Source organism: Mauremys reevesii, linkage group 4 (genome assembly GCF_016161935.1).
Source record: "Mauremys reevesii isolate NIE-2019 linkage group 4, ASM1616193v1, whole genome shotgun sequence".
Classification (NCBI taxonomy): domain Eukaryota; kingdom Metazoa; phylum Chordata; order Testudines; family Geoemydidae; genus Mauremys; species Mauremys reevesii.
In genome coordinates, this window is record NC_052626.1 from 82803601 (window position 1) to 82816557 (window position 12957).

At 40.1% G+C, this 12957-nt stretch overlaps 1 protein-coding gene across 9 annotated transcripts in view; it reads right to left on the bottom strand.

Moving 5' to 3' along the window:
- ANO1 (anoctamin 1) overlaps window positions 1-12957 on the bottom strand; it is a 121218-nt gene that overhangs the window by 59867 nt on the left and 48394 nt on the right. For all 9 annotated transcript variants that reach the window (XM_039537491.1, XM_039537498.1, XM_039537497.1 and 6 more), the window contains 3 exons: window positions 12497-12675; window positions 6605-6931; window positions 1062-1160 (listed from right to left, as the gene is read on the bottom strand). In XM_039537491.1, the coding sequence (XP_039393425.1) occupies window positions 1062-1160; window positions 6605-6931; window positions 12497-12675 (605 nt within the window). The remainder of the gene's footprint in view (window positions 1-1061; window positions 1161-6604; window positions 6932-12496; window positions 12676-12957) is intronic.

Below are 12957 nucleotides of genomic sequence, written 5' to 3' on the forward strand. Positions count from 1 at the left end.
CTGAGGTGTCTAGATGAAGAGATTTGGTTTGAGCTCATTTCTAGGTGCAGCCAAGTGAAAATTCATTCCTCATTTCTGCTAGGTACAGGCAATAACTGGACTATGCTTGAAAGCTTAGAAACCTCTCACTCACTCTCTTGACAAAAATGCCCTTTCCTATGTGATACTATTGCTCCAAGGAGCTTAATGGCCTTAACAAAAGAGGAAACATAATTAAAGTAAATAAAGCGATAAGTGGTCTAGGATGCCACTAATACAATATTTAAACCAAAAGTTTAAATTTAGTTTTACTTGCAATAAATTACTTTGGGCTTTGAGGCTGTCCCTTGTTCCATTAGAGACTTCTTTCTCTGCAGTGTCTGGAACCGGCACTTAAGATATCATTAAATATTAATCCACCTCTAAGTTATGTTCACTGAAAAGTACAGCTACATATGAAAGATTATTTAAATTTTGGTCTCTGGAGAAAATACACTATCACTTTTATAATGATACTTCAAATATTCCAAAGGGTAATTTATTCTAAGCTAATTTAGTTCCAGACCCTGCAAACACTTACATGCATGATTAACTTTATGCACACGAGTAGTCTCTGAGCTCAATGGAATTATTTGTATGCAAAATGCTACTCCCACATGTGTGTTCAGGATTGGGGCTTTGCTGGAGTAAGAAAAAATAAACATTCCACATAGTGTATATTTAAGAGTCTATTATCAGCTACAATCTACCATTTCAAAATGTACTGAAGGTATGAAATATTGTACAAACTCATTTGTATCATGTGAAGAATAAGACCAGGAGCTAGGAACTCTTGATTTCTGTTCCCAGTTATGAACATGATTCTTTCTGTAGCGTTAGGCAAGTTAATCAGGCATTCCTCCTCAATTTCCTTATGTGTAAAAGGCAAATAGGAATACTTATCTCCCTTGCAAAGTTGTTGTGAGGATTAGTTAATGCTTGTAAAGTGCTGTGAGGGTGAAAAGCCCTACATAACTGTTGGGTGTACATTCTGTGTGTATGTGGAGGTATGACTCTTGGAGAAAAAGAAAATGATCACAAACCTTTTTTGTGGGCATCTTGAGTTTCAGAAATTCTGCCTCCCGGCACAAAACATTCCAAGGTGCATGTATTTTTACAAATCCAACCCCATGTATTTTAGTCTAAAAAAGGAAGAGACAAACAGTAATTCAGATGAAATAAAATAAGATGCTATTTTTCTTCCAGTTTCATACACATTGAGGAATCAAGTAGTCCACAACAGACAACATTATAAATCTCATCTGTTTAAAACAAAACTGGGAAACAACTGCTTCTAAATACCAACAATATTATCATTAAATAAATCATCTGATTTACTGTCCACAAGGTGCTCAAACCACAAACATGAAACAACATTGTCCTCCAACAAAATAATTATCCCAAGGTAGAATAATTATCTTATTTTAAAGTGAGAAAATAAGAGTTGTTTGGAAAATAAAAGGTATTTGCTATGGACAAGGAAAACATAGCCAGTCACTCACATTTGAATCAGACAAGACTATGTCTACACTGCAATTAAAAATGCACAGCTGGCTCATGCCAGCTGACTTGGCTTTCAGGGCTCACAGGCTAAGGGACTTTAACTGTGATGTACATGTTTAGGCTCATGGGGGGTGGGTGGGCTGGACATGGCGAGGTGGGAGGGTTTTAGACATACCCAAAAGAGCCTGAGCCTATGAGGTTTGAACATCTTGTGCAAGGTGTTAAATGGATTGATGTAAATGGAGTTGAGGATAGTCCGCAGCGTCTCACAGCATATGTTCAGAACCTCTAAGGATCAGAATGAAAATCTTCTTCTAAGAAAGAGGCAAAAATGCTTCATCTGCAGAGCTGTTGTATACATCTGAGCTTAAATGGTAAACTTTTATATTAATACTACAGAAAGATTTATAGGAAAATATCCAATTTCGTCATACATTGGTCCAGATTCTTCCCTGCATTAGGGCCACTTTGTACTGCATGGCTGACATGTAGCTGTCCGAAATCCAGCATAGCTGACTATGTGAAGAGGCAGAGAGTTGGTGTAATGGTTCCTATAACAATCCTGCTCCCTACCCTCCAAATGCTAGTGTACGGAGATGGGGTTGGCTGTCCCTGCTCAATCATGCAGAGTTGGGGTTCATTCATCTTTTCTATTATACAACTTATTTTTAACAAACAGATTTGCTCTCAGTGACGTGTTCCTCACTATCCCCAGTAGTGACTCAGCTGCTGAGAAAGTCCATGCTTGCAGCTTCTGAGCTGCATGTACTGAGTGCAGTATGTAATTACAAAGTTGAACAGACAGGACATGCCAATGCATTTCACAAGAGCAGACTGGTGACATTTGATTTGAGGCACACTGCTAGGCTTCAAAATCAGCGGTTAGCATTAAGAGGACGCCATGGAGCTCATTAACACATACAGACCACGGGAATTGCTCCCATCTATTTTCTGCCTTCCTTTGGCAGCCAAGTTTACAAGTAATATTTGGGTCTTCGGATATTTTTATATTGTGTGACCTAAAAGCTGTGGAGAAGATTTGATTTCCTTGTTGAAGTACCTACTTGCCTCATCTCTGGCCTGCACATAAATGGAGGGGCTTTCACATGAACAGCTGTGTTATCTATGTTCAAAGGCAAGTAAGTCTGCTGAGAATTTTAAAGCCAGTAGTACAGGTATTTGAAGAACAGGAATCTTCAAAAGCATAACCACCTCTCTTGTAACACTGAAAGCAAGGAAGAACCTGGGGTGATTCCATGCTTTCAAAAGTATATATATATACTCACAAAGATGACAGATAACAGTATTGGGCCTTTTTGTTCCCGTGTGCAGTGGAAGTGCTGGAAACTCCAAATATGCATGAGGAAAAAAATGTCTTCCTCCTCCTTCTCTCCAAAAATATTGTCTAGATGCCATCATGCCACTGAAAAGGGGAATCCTAGGAAGGTGTGCAACTAGCAAAAGAAGAGTGCCTTGTCTGATTTCTGTGCTTGTCATCCTCAGCCATGTGTGGTAGAGATTTTCCAACACTTAGAGCTACCCACGATCCTTCAGGCCCTTGTCAGATGCACATGTATTTAAATGTACATTATATTGTGATAGTGGTTTTCTCCCCTTCCATTTCAAAACATTAGCGTGAATGGTTCTTATCATTCATCAGATCAACAGGCTATTCCATTTAAACTGAGGTATAGCTTTAAACAGCAAAAGACTTCAATCTTTCTGGCTTTATCTTTCCATTCTCGCTGCTGTACTTGCTTATGCAAGTATAAAAGCTTGTTTTCAGCCTGCAATACTCTGCACCTGCTTTCTGGAAATACATTATTCAGGGGACATAAATAGTTGCCATCCTCCGATGTGTCATAGCTTCAAAAACATTTATGAGTTAACTTCACAGAAGAGAGTTTAAGCAACTTAATATAGATCTTCCTTTTAACAAGTGCTCACTTTTACTAGTATTAAACATCTGCAGTGTGACTTCATGGCTCTCCCAATAATGCCTTTCAGACTCAAGGAAGTGGCTGCAAGCTTTTTGCCTTACACTCAAGCTTTGGACATGAAAGTTGATGTAGATCCCTGTGACTCTCATCTCCGTACATTTCTTTTCTGTTTTGATATCTTGTATTGAGAGGACAGTGTCCCTCAGGAGGGGTATGCATGATGTCCTAGTTTGAACTCAAAGACCTTCAACATTATTTAAAGTAGTATTACATGTCATAGGTGGGGACACCCTGCCGTGTAAACTATTTTAATCTGCATGACTTGGCACAAGGAGATTGCCAATCTACTATGGTAGTTTTCAAATTAGATGGAAGGCTCTTGTTACTTATATTTGGGAATACAGAACCTGAAATGGAAACTCATTTCACTTTTCCAGGGTTTGTCCTATCTGTACATTCATGAATGTTTAATGGACATATTGAAGATTTTTTAATGTGCAGATCACAGATTTAAGACCCAGGTCTTAGATCTTGTAAATAAAACTTACAAAATGTTTACCTTCTCCCTCTGCAACCTCAGGCATATTGACTGGATCAGTTAATTAAAACATAGTCGCTTCCTTTGAAATGAATCTGACCATGGCTATCTCTGCTAATCACACTGGCAGCAGATCACATACACCCCCAATCATTTTACATAGTCAAACAGTCTTTTAATAGAACACATTGTTTTTGCTGTGCAGGTGAAAGGAGTTATATACAGCATCACTGATCTCTAATTATAGTGGAAGGATGAAATAACATCTGAAATCCGCACTTAATCTAGCACTTAATCTAGACCATTTACACAAGGCCCCCATGAACAGATTTCATTCCTTTGGAGGCTAAACTGAAATGTGACAATTTCAGTGTAAATAGCTCTTTTTCAAACAGATTGGAATTACAAGTGGGCCCAATCCACAGAATTTAGATGCAGTTTGGATATTGACCAAAGTTCAAAGGGTGGTTGAAGCTGGAGTTTTTTTTCATGCTCAGTTTTAGCTGTAATATTAAAGTGTCAGTGACTTCTGTTATAACAAAGGATACACCATAACATGAACTTTCAAGAGATGATCCTAAAATGAGAAACTTCAGATCTAGGTCAATATTTTAAACACAGCAATAGAAAGTTGTTCAATCTAAGGGTTAGGTCAAATTCATATCTCGATTTTGAACAGTCCAAAAAGTTCAGGGGTGTTCATATCTCAGGGTTTGATGTGGGTCCATCTTAAGGACTTTCAAAAAGTCTCTTAAAATACAGATTTTTTTAAAATTCTACATATTTTAACAAGGAGGCTAATTATGAAGAGTACCATGTAGATCAGTTAAAGATCACTTTTAGCAATTCCATGACAATTTCCCCCCCCAATGTCTATATTAATGTATTTGCTGTTTTAAAAGCCCATGATGTTCAGAAGCCCAACTCTGAGATGTATTAAATACTGTAATGATTGATACTGGTCACCTCTTCTATACCTTCTCTCCTCCTCCACTCCATTTTTGTCCTCAGTTCCTCTCCAACAGGGGGGAGAAAGCTATGGCCAGGTCAAACCCATAAGAGGGGTACAATTAGAGGGAAATACTGAGTTCCTGAGGGAGAGAAGGCAGGATTTGCAGGCCTTGGCTAGGAGAAAGGGCTCTCCAAAATATATGGATATCCTGAGATCTGCGGAGAAAACTTACACACATTTGATCTGGCCATCTGCAAAGATGTCCAGGACATTCACTGATGGCTGGCCCTTCTGTGGTACTCCTCTGGCTTCTCTCTTTCCCCAGCAGTAGGACTCCCTCAAGAACCATGCCTCTCTGCCACCTTGTTCCTTATCACCCCACACTATCTCTTAGGGGCAGGAGGGGAGGCGTGTCATAGACAATAAGAGACAGGTCCTAGGGGGTGGTGCTTAATCTTAATAGGGTCAGAACTCATTTCCATGGGAATTTCTCCACTGGTTTATCTTGGGACAATGCTTCATAAGGACTTCTCCATGCCACTGTCTGGTCACCCTCCCACTCCAACCCACAGAAACCTGTAGTGTCTGCATGGAGGGCCTTGTGTGGACTAAGTGAGAGGAGAGTATGTGAACAACCAAGGGGATTCCATTCATTTCAGCCCCTCAACACCATGAGAGGCTATATATGCTACTGTCCTGAATGTGTTCACAGTATATTTGTTTGTTTAGGCCATGAAGTTGATTGATGCTATGGACATTATATATAATATGAATAGCTGAGAGAATTTGAATATTACTACTGAGCATATAGAGTAACATTTTCCCAGTGGTTTCAAAATGTGTGATCAGTTTGTGTTATATTACATTTATGAAGAAGCAAAAGTTATATCCTATTATGCTAAGACAAAAATTGAGGTAATGTGTACTCTTCTCACAATTACTAGGGTTTATTCATTACTGATCTCAGCGACATATCAGGCTCTTTGGGGCTGTTGATACCCATCTTAGTTTAGTGCAGACTTCAGGCAGTTAAGATCTAGAAGCAGGGCCACCCCAAGGATTCAGGGGGCCTGAGGCAAAGCAATTTCGGGGGCCCCTTCCATAAAAAAAAAGTTGCAATACTATAGAATATTATATTCTCATTGGGGCACCTGCAGGGCCTGGGGCAAATTGCCCCACTTGCCCCCCCCACACACACACACCCTGGGCGGCCCTGTCTAGAAGTACAGTAAGTTGCATACTAGTATCAGATAAGACAGTTCTAGAAGTGCTCCAGTTTTTTCTTCACTAACTGTTCAGAGTACTTCAGTTCCTGGATGGTGAAAATGCCATGAGAAGCCTGCATCACATGTTTTTTTCTTGAGAAATTAAAATCTGAATTTAAAAAAGTTAACAAACATTCACTTCAGAAACTGTCTTATATATACTGGGAGATCAACTACGCTAGGGGCTGACCTAGTTGCTAAGATGACTGGTATGAAAGGGAGTTCAGGGTGCTACAAAAAAATAAAGGTCAATACTGGGAGGCCATGAGCATCTGTAACTCCCACTAGAGTCAACAGGGGTTTCAAGTTCTCAGGAACAGCTTGATATTTCTCAGTATTTGGCCCTTACTTATCTTATTAAGGTAAAAGAGTTCAAAAGTTTATTTACATCTTCATCTCTTTCCAATTCCAGACCAGCCTCCATGAGGTTGCCTTCATACTCTTCTCTGCGGAATCTCTTATCATCTTCATGATAGTCCATGTGAGTCTCACTTTCTCCCACGTCAAGGTGCCCGCCCTTCCCAGGAAGCTGATGATCCTGTTTGATGCTTCGGGCACTTGAGTCATTGTGATGAATTCGTCTAGTGAGCGTCTTACTGACTGAGGATTTCTTGTAATGGTAAACCAAGATGTAGTCCACTTTCCTCTTGCCATCTCTAAAATAGAGTCCATGTTTGCAGTTGGCATCTGGATCCTGACACAGCGAATTTAATAACTGTGAACAATGTGGGAGGGAAGAGGAGTAATTACTACACTTGCAGACAAGGACACCGAACAAACCAAATATTAAAAGAAACCACATTCACATTGTTTTTCCTTGTACAGAGCAGAGAACATCTTATCTTCAAACACATGAGTTTGAGGACTGCCTCCTGTGCCACTTAGTCAAAGATTTTACAAGTTAACACCTGCAATTCTGTTGATTGACCAGTTGGAGTTTTATTGGTCAGAAATAAATAGATAAAATGACTGGGATTTAATCTAATTACCAGCAGTCTAGTTCATAAGTGAGCTACTTGGTGGGTTTGATTTTCTCCCTTTGTAGGCTAATCACCAGTAAGATCATCTGTCCTTCACCAAAGACATCTGTGTTTTAATTCTGATAAACAGATTAATTTCATGTGCAAACATTTCTCACTTCTCTTATCTATGGCTGCAAGTTTGCATCATCTGAGGAAAGAGATCAGCTTAGAGAGAGACCAGCAGGAGCCAGCTGGCTATATAGCTGAGCCAAAAATGCAAGTGGATAGTAGACAGGGAACCGAGTTCAGTCCTTGCTTAGTTTGATTTTTTTCTCACGTACAGTCCATGTCTCATTGCAATTTGATGGTAACAAAAGAGATGTACTCCAGACTGGAATAATTCACTGCAAATTAAAACCTATTTACACTGGTGTTATGAGATACTAGAAACTGCATTTTTGAAACTCCAACTCCAGTAGAACCCTAAATCAATTATTTCTTTATTAATTCCAGACTCAACAGGGTAAATACAAAAATTAATATTAATAAAATATTAATGCATAATACTATTTATATGCCTCTCATATACATTGCATTTCTCACACAATGCCAAATTCTGCCTTTGGATGTGCACACATAGCTACAAGGGGAGAAATTGGCCAATAGATTTTACTTGTTTTCACAGTAAATACTAATGGCAGCAGTGACACTACAAAGGTTCAGGGGCCCTTGTACATTTTATGGCTTTTAATTTAGCAGGCAGAATTTTAAGGCAAGAAATACTTTCCTCTGTAATAAATTGCTGGTGCAAATGAAAGCAATTGGCCATCAATGTCCAACTGCAATATGTGCATCTGCAGTTCGTTTGGTACATAAAATAGTGGATGCAAGCATTTGGGGGAACACAATTGTGTTCACAAAGAGGCCATCCTCAAATGAAGAGAGCTACATATTGTTACCAGTTTTGACGTGAGTGGCTAGTCAAAGTTTGGGGCCCTGGGATGTCTCTGTTGGGAGCAGAAATTGGTAACAGATTTCTTTGATGCAGTTTTGTTTATTTACAAAAAATGTACATAGTCCTGTGTCTCTAAATGCAAAAAGGAATCAAAGACCAGGAAACAGTTTCTTTTGCTCACAAACACCAAAAACGCGCTTTTCAGCCTGCATCCCTGACTGAAAAACCCCATCCAGGTTCTTCCAGGGTCAGACACCCTGCTTTCAGCTGCTCCTTTTCTCTCTCTCTCTCTCTCTCTCTTTCTCTCTGTTAGGCCGTTTCTACATTATAGATGCTACAGTTGCATAGCTACATCACCATTGCTGTGCCACTATACTGCTGTAGTGTAGTGGAGTCAACAGTGATGGGAAGGGGTTTCTCTGTTTCTGTAGAAACTCCACCGCCCTGAACCACAGTAGCTAGGTCAATGGAAGCATTCTTCCACTGACCTAGCTTTGTCTATACCACGGATTAGGTCAGGATACCTACAGCACTCCACTATGTTGACCTAACTTTAAGTGTAGACCAGGCTTCTGTCTCTCCCTGTTTCTGTCTGTTCAGCTTTCTCTCCTTCCTTCCACCCACACCGGACCTACAACAACACTCAGCAAAAGCTCCTAGGTGGGTTCACATATTCCTTTTGTCTTAGGTGAGGGGCTTATCTTTACAGTTATGTTAATTGAAGGATGTGGTCATACCTATTGGTGAGGTTTTAATTCAAAGTATTACAAGGTTTGACCCTGCTCATAACATTCAGAGTGCAATTAATTACAGCCTACAATAGACTCAATATTAAGTTCTTAGGACCAGATTAAAACAAAATCCTTCAGGATGCATGAAAAATATGTAAATTCTGCGAAAAGGTCAGTTTTTATTGGAATGGGTAGGCTGATTTAAAGAGGCTTCATCCCCTCTTCCTCTGATCCTGCACCAGAAGCACCTTCCACATATTTAGGGCTTCTTGGGTCTTGTTGAGTGTGGCCCAAGTACATCTCTTTCTGCACTATCAACCTACTGTCCTTCAAACCTGCAGGAACCTGCTGTCTTAGAACTCCTTCTGGGATAGGGCAGTTCCATACTTTCTCTAATGTAAGCCAGTGCCTTCAGGAGACAAACTGGGCCCAAGATTTTTGCCTATTATTAGGCCAAATTCTGAAGTCATTGTGCAATTTACACTCAGGCAATATTCTGACTTTGGCCAGCAATTCCCAATCTGCTCGAGTTGGAAGGGAGCCGATAAACACTTTAAATAGGGAGCCAGGCTGGGGTGACCAAGCAAACGTCTCTCTTGGTTTACGAGCGTATTAATAACATAGCTAATGGTAACAAGATATAATTTACTCATTGTTCAGTTGTTGATGGGGGAAGAGCCCAGATGGGATCACTCCTCTCCTCAGCATCCCCTTCAAGAACATCATTCGGACATTCGGTTTGCAGGGGGCAATTAAAAATGTGCAGATTTTGTGACAGAAAAATATTCAGGGATACAAAATACTTCAGTCTTCATGCAGTTAAACCTCTTAAGTGCAACAGCCACTCTCAAAAGGCCTGGGAACTCTGAGGGTTCCATCAAGATCACTTTCCATTTAATTTAAAAACTTGGGGTCAAATGAATTCCTCAATAAAATGCAGTTTGGTCTAAAAGGTAAAAGTTAGGGCCTGATCCTATGAGCACCTGCTATTCCCACAAAGTGAATGGGACTTTCTGGGGTGCTCAGTAACTATCAGTGGGCCAATTCTTAAAAGTGCCAAGTGTCTTCAATTCTTATTGAAATAAATGGGCTAGACTGTGGAAGTCACAAAGAAGCCATTTTTCAGCTCCCAGGTTCTGTAGCCAGTTCTGCATTGGATCAAGCAGATGGTTCCAGCAGATTAGAACAAGTGTGCCAGTTGATTATGGCCCACACTCAATGGGCCACCTATCATCTGGAGATCATCAGAGAGCAATGCACTGTGGCCACACCTTTCCCTGTCCCCAGAACATCCTCTGTAATAGAGGTGGCAAAGGATGGCATAGAAGATTTATTTGCTTTCTGTCCCTTTTAGCCAGCAGAAAGGGGACAGACTGCATTAAAGAATCTGGCCCAGTGGATGAGGAGGACCAGTAGCACTTCTTTCAATTGGGCTCTTCCTTTGCGAACTCCCTTCCTCCCCTCCCTCCCTCCCTCCGTCTCTCTCTCTCTCTCTCTCTCTCTCTTGAATAATTCTAATGGAAATTTTCACCTTAATAAAAACAGATGTTGTTCACTTTTTTTGGGCGGGGGGGGGAAGGAATGTTGTAATAGTTTTTGTCATGTTATTTCCCCCAAGCAGCATGGTCAACTTACTTAAAATGTGTTTTATTCCAGAGTGTTTGGTGAGCTCTAGTGCATATGTTTGGATTGGACAGTACAGATGGTTTAATTTTGGAGTCATTCACTAGTGATTTGCTAAGGTTTAAGAACTGCACCAGTGCTCCAAAAAAGCATGGGAACAGCACCAAGAGTCAGAAACTGAATGGGAACTGTACTGAGGATCTAAAAAAGCAGGGAAATGTGCCAATGCTCTAGGGTACAAAAAAAAAATATGTCTCCTTCCTCTCTAGGTCCCAAATGGACTCACATTTGTACAGCTTTCATTCCCACATGATCTTCTATGGAGACTATAAGCACTGAAAGGATTCAACCAAGTATTTAAGCAGCTCATGGGCTCATTTCATTTTCTAAGCCCAGCACAGAATCGAATTGATCTTAGAAATTGTTAAAATCATTGGGACAGGGAAACCCACCCCACAGCTCAAACACAAATCTGGGTTAATAATCACAGACATTGAGATTCTCAGCTCTGTACCCCCTCTCCTTCCCCTACTCCCACTGCCCCACCCCACCCCATCCCCGAGTCCTACTTAAACTGTGGTAAAACCTGATCAGTTAAGGACTTTAAGAAGTCCATAGACGTGGCCTCAATAAAATTACTAAAGTATGAGGATATCATGAAGTCCACATCTGAACTGGCAAGGTGGAAAGATTTTAAGAAGCTTGCAAGTACAACTTGGAAGAAATATTGGTGCCGTTCTATTAACCAAGCAGCTACACTCCTGTAATCTGTAATATAATATCATTTATGTACTTGGGGGAGGATACACAGTTCCACATGGCAAGTATATCAGGAATTTCTTGCTATAATGCTAAGGAAATTCCCAAACCAAATCAGTGTAGCTACATTGAAATAAGCAGAGCTATGTTGATTTACACCAAATGAGGATCAAACTGCTCAATCTAAAGGTAAAATCACTAAAAGGACATTTTAGTTTTAAATCCCCACACTTAGGAGGCTGGTCATGTGCTATTCTTCACTCCCAAGTCAATTCCAATTAAGTATTCTCTCTCCATTGTGGAAGATAATATTCTATTTCTACTACATTTGCCTTGATCATTTAACATTTGTGTTTTGGCCCTTCTCAACCTCTATTCCCTCATCTATTATTATTAATCTTATTATTAATTTGTATAACCATAGTGCCTAGGAACCCTAATCATGGTCCAGGACCCCATTGTACTACATGCTGTACAAACAGGAGGGGGAAAAAAAAATAAAAAGGACAGATCCTGCCATAAAGACAAGAGTATAAGAATAGAGACAAGGGAGTTCAAGGAAACAATGAGACAACATTGATCAGCGGGATAGCAGTGGTATCAACACACCTATATATATTCTGACCTTATACATGTATTTGAGATTACTGATTCCTAACCACCTGGGCATCCACATTACAACATTTAGAAGTTACTCCAGGGGTATTTAAAGTACAATCATTTTACTTAAAAAATTTAATGAAGGCATAACAAATGACAGTGAAAATCCATTCAGACAACAGGAATCTATAGTGCAGGTTATTGGTGTAACATTATCAGTGCAAGCAGATGTAGATTTGTAGCTTTTGGGTGCATATTTTTAGACATTTAAGGGTTCTCTTCAATACAGCCACACAGATTCAAAAAGCTGCCATTGCCTCATTTGCTGGTTTGTTTAATCTGGGAATAAGGAGCCCTTTCTATGATTTAGCTCAAATTAGGATCCCTCAATCTCTCTCATTCCCTTCCTCCTATATATGAGTCAACACAAACCCTTTAAAGTTGCCTGTATTGTGGTTGCTGGTAACTGTTCACATCTGACAAGGAATAGTGCAGAACTCACACTATCCAAATCCCCAAACATATATTTTTAACATTTATATATTTTTGCAGAGGGGTGATGGTGCCGAGAATGAAAGCACTCAGATTCCAGGGAGATGAGTCAGGGTACAAAACCCCAGAAAATAAGTACTAATAACTGCTCTACTCACTGTACTTTCACGCTGGATGTATCCGATGTCTTCAATAGCTCGGATGTTGATAATGTGAATCCCTTTCTCCTCAGCAGGTAGAGAGGAATATTTCTCATTCACTCTCATTGCAGTTTTATTCAGAGCCTCACCAAGATCTTCTGGCAGAAATTCCACCCCATGAAATGCACTGTCAGTGCCTAAAAGAAAAAGGAACAGGTTGGTCTAAACACTTTCATCCCAGTCTTAGTCCCTCCCAATGTACCCCATCTGAAACATAACCAGTTCTTGCCTTTCTTTGCCCCGCCTTCCTTCTCTCTTCCCACTCTTTGTTGTTCCTCCCCTCTCAGCCTTCCCTCCTACTACCCTGACTGGGCCCTCAGCTCTTTCCAGCTCCCTTCTGGATAATTACTTCAATTGCTTTCTATAGTGCTTATTAAAACTCAAGATGTGTTTTCTAATGGTCTCTTCTCAGCCCCATA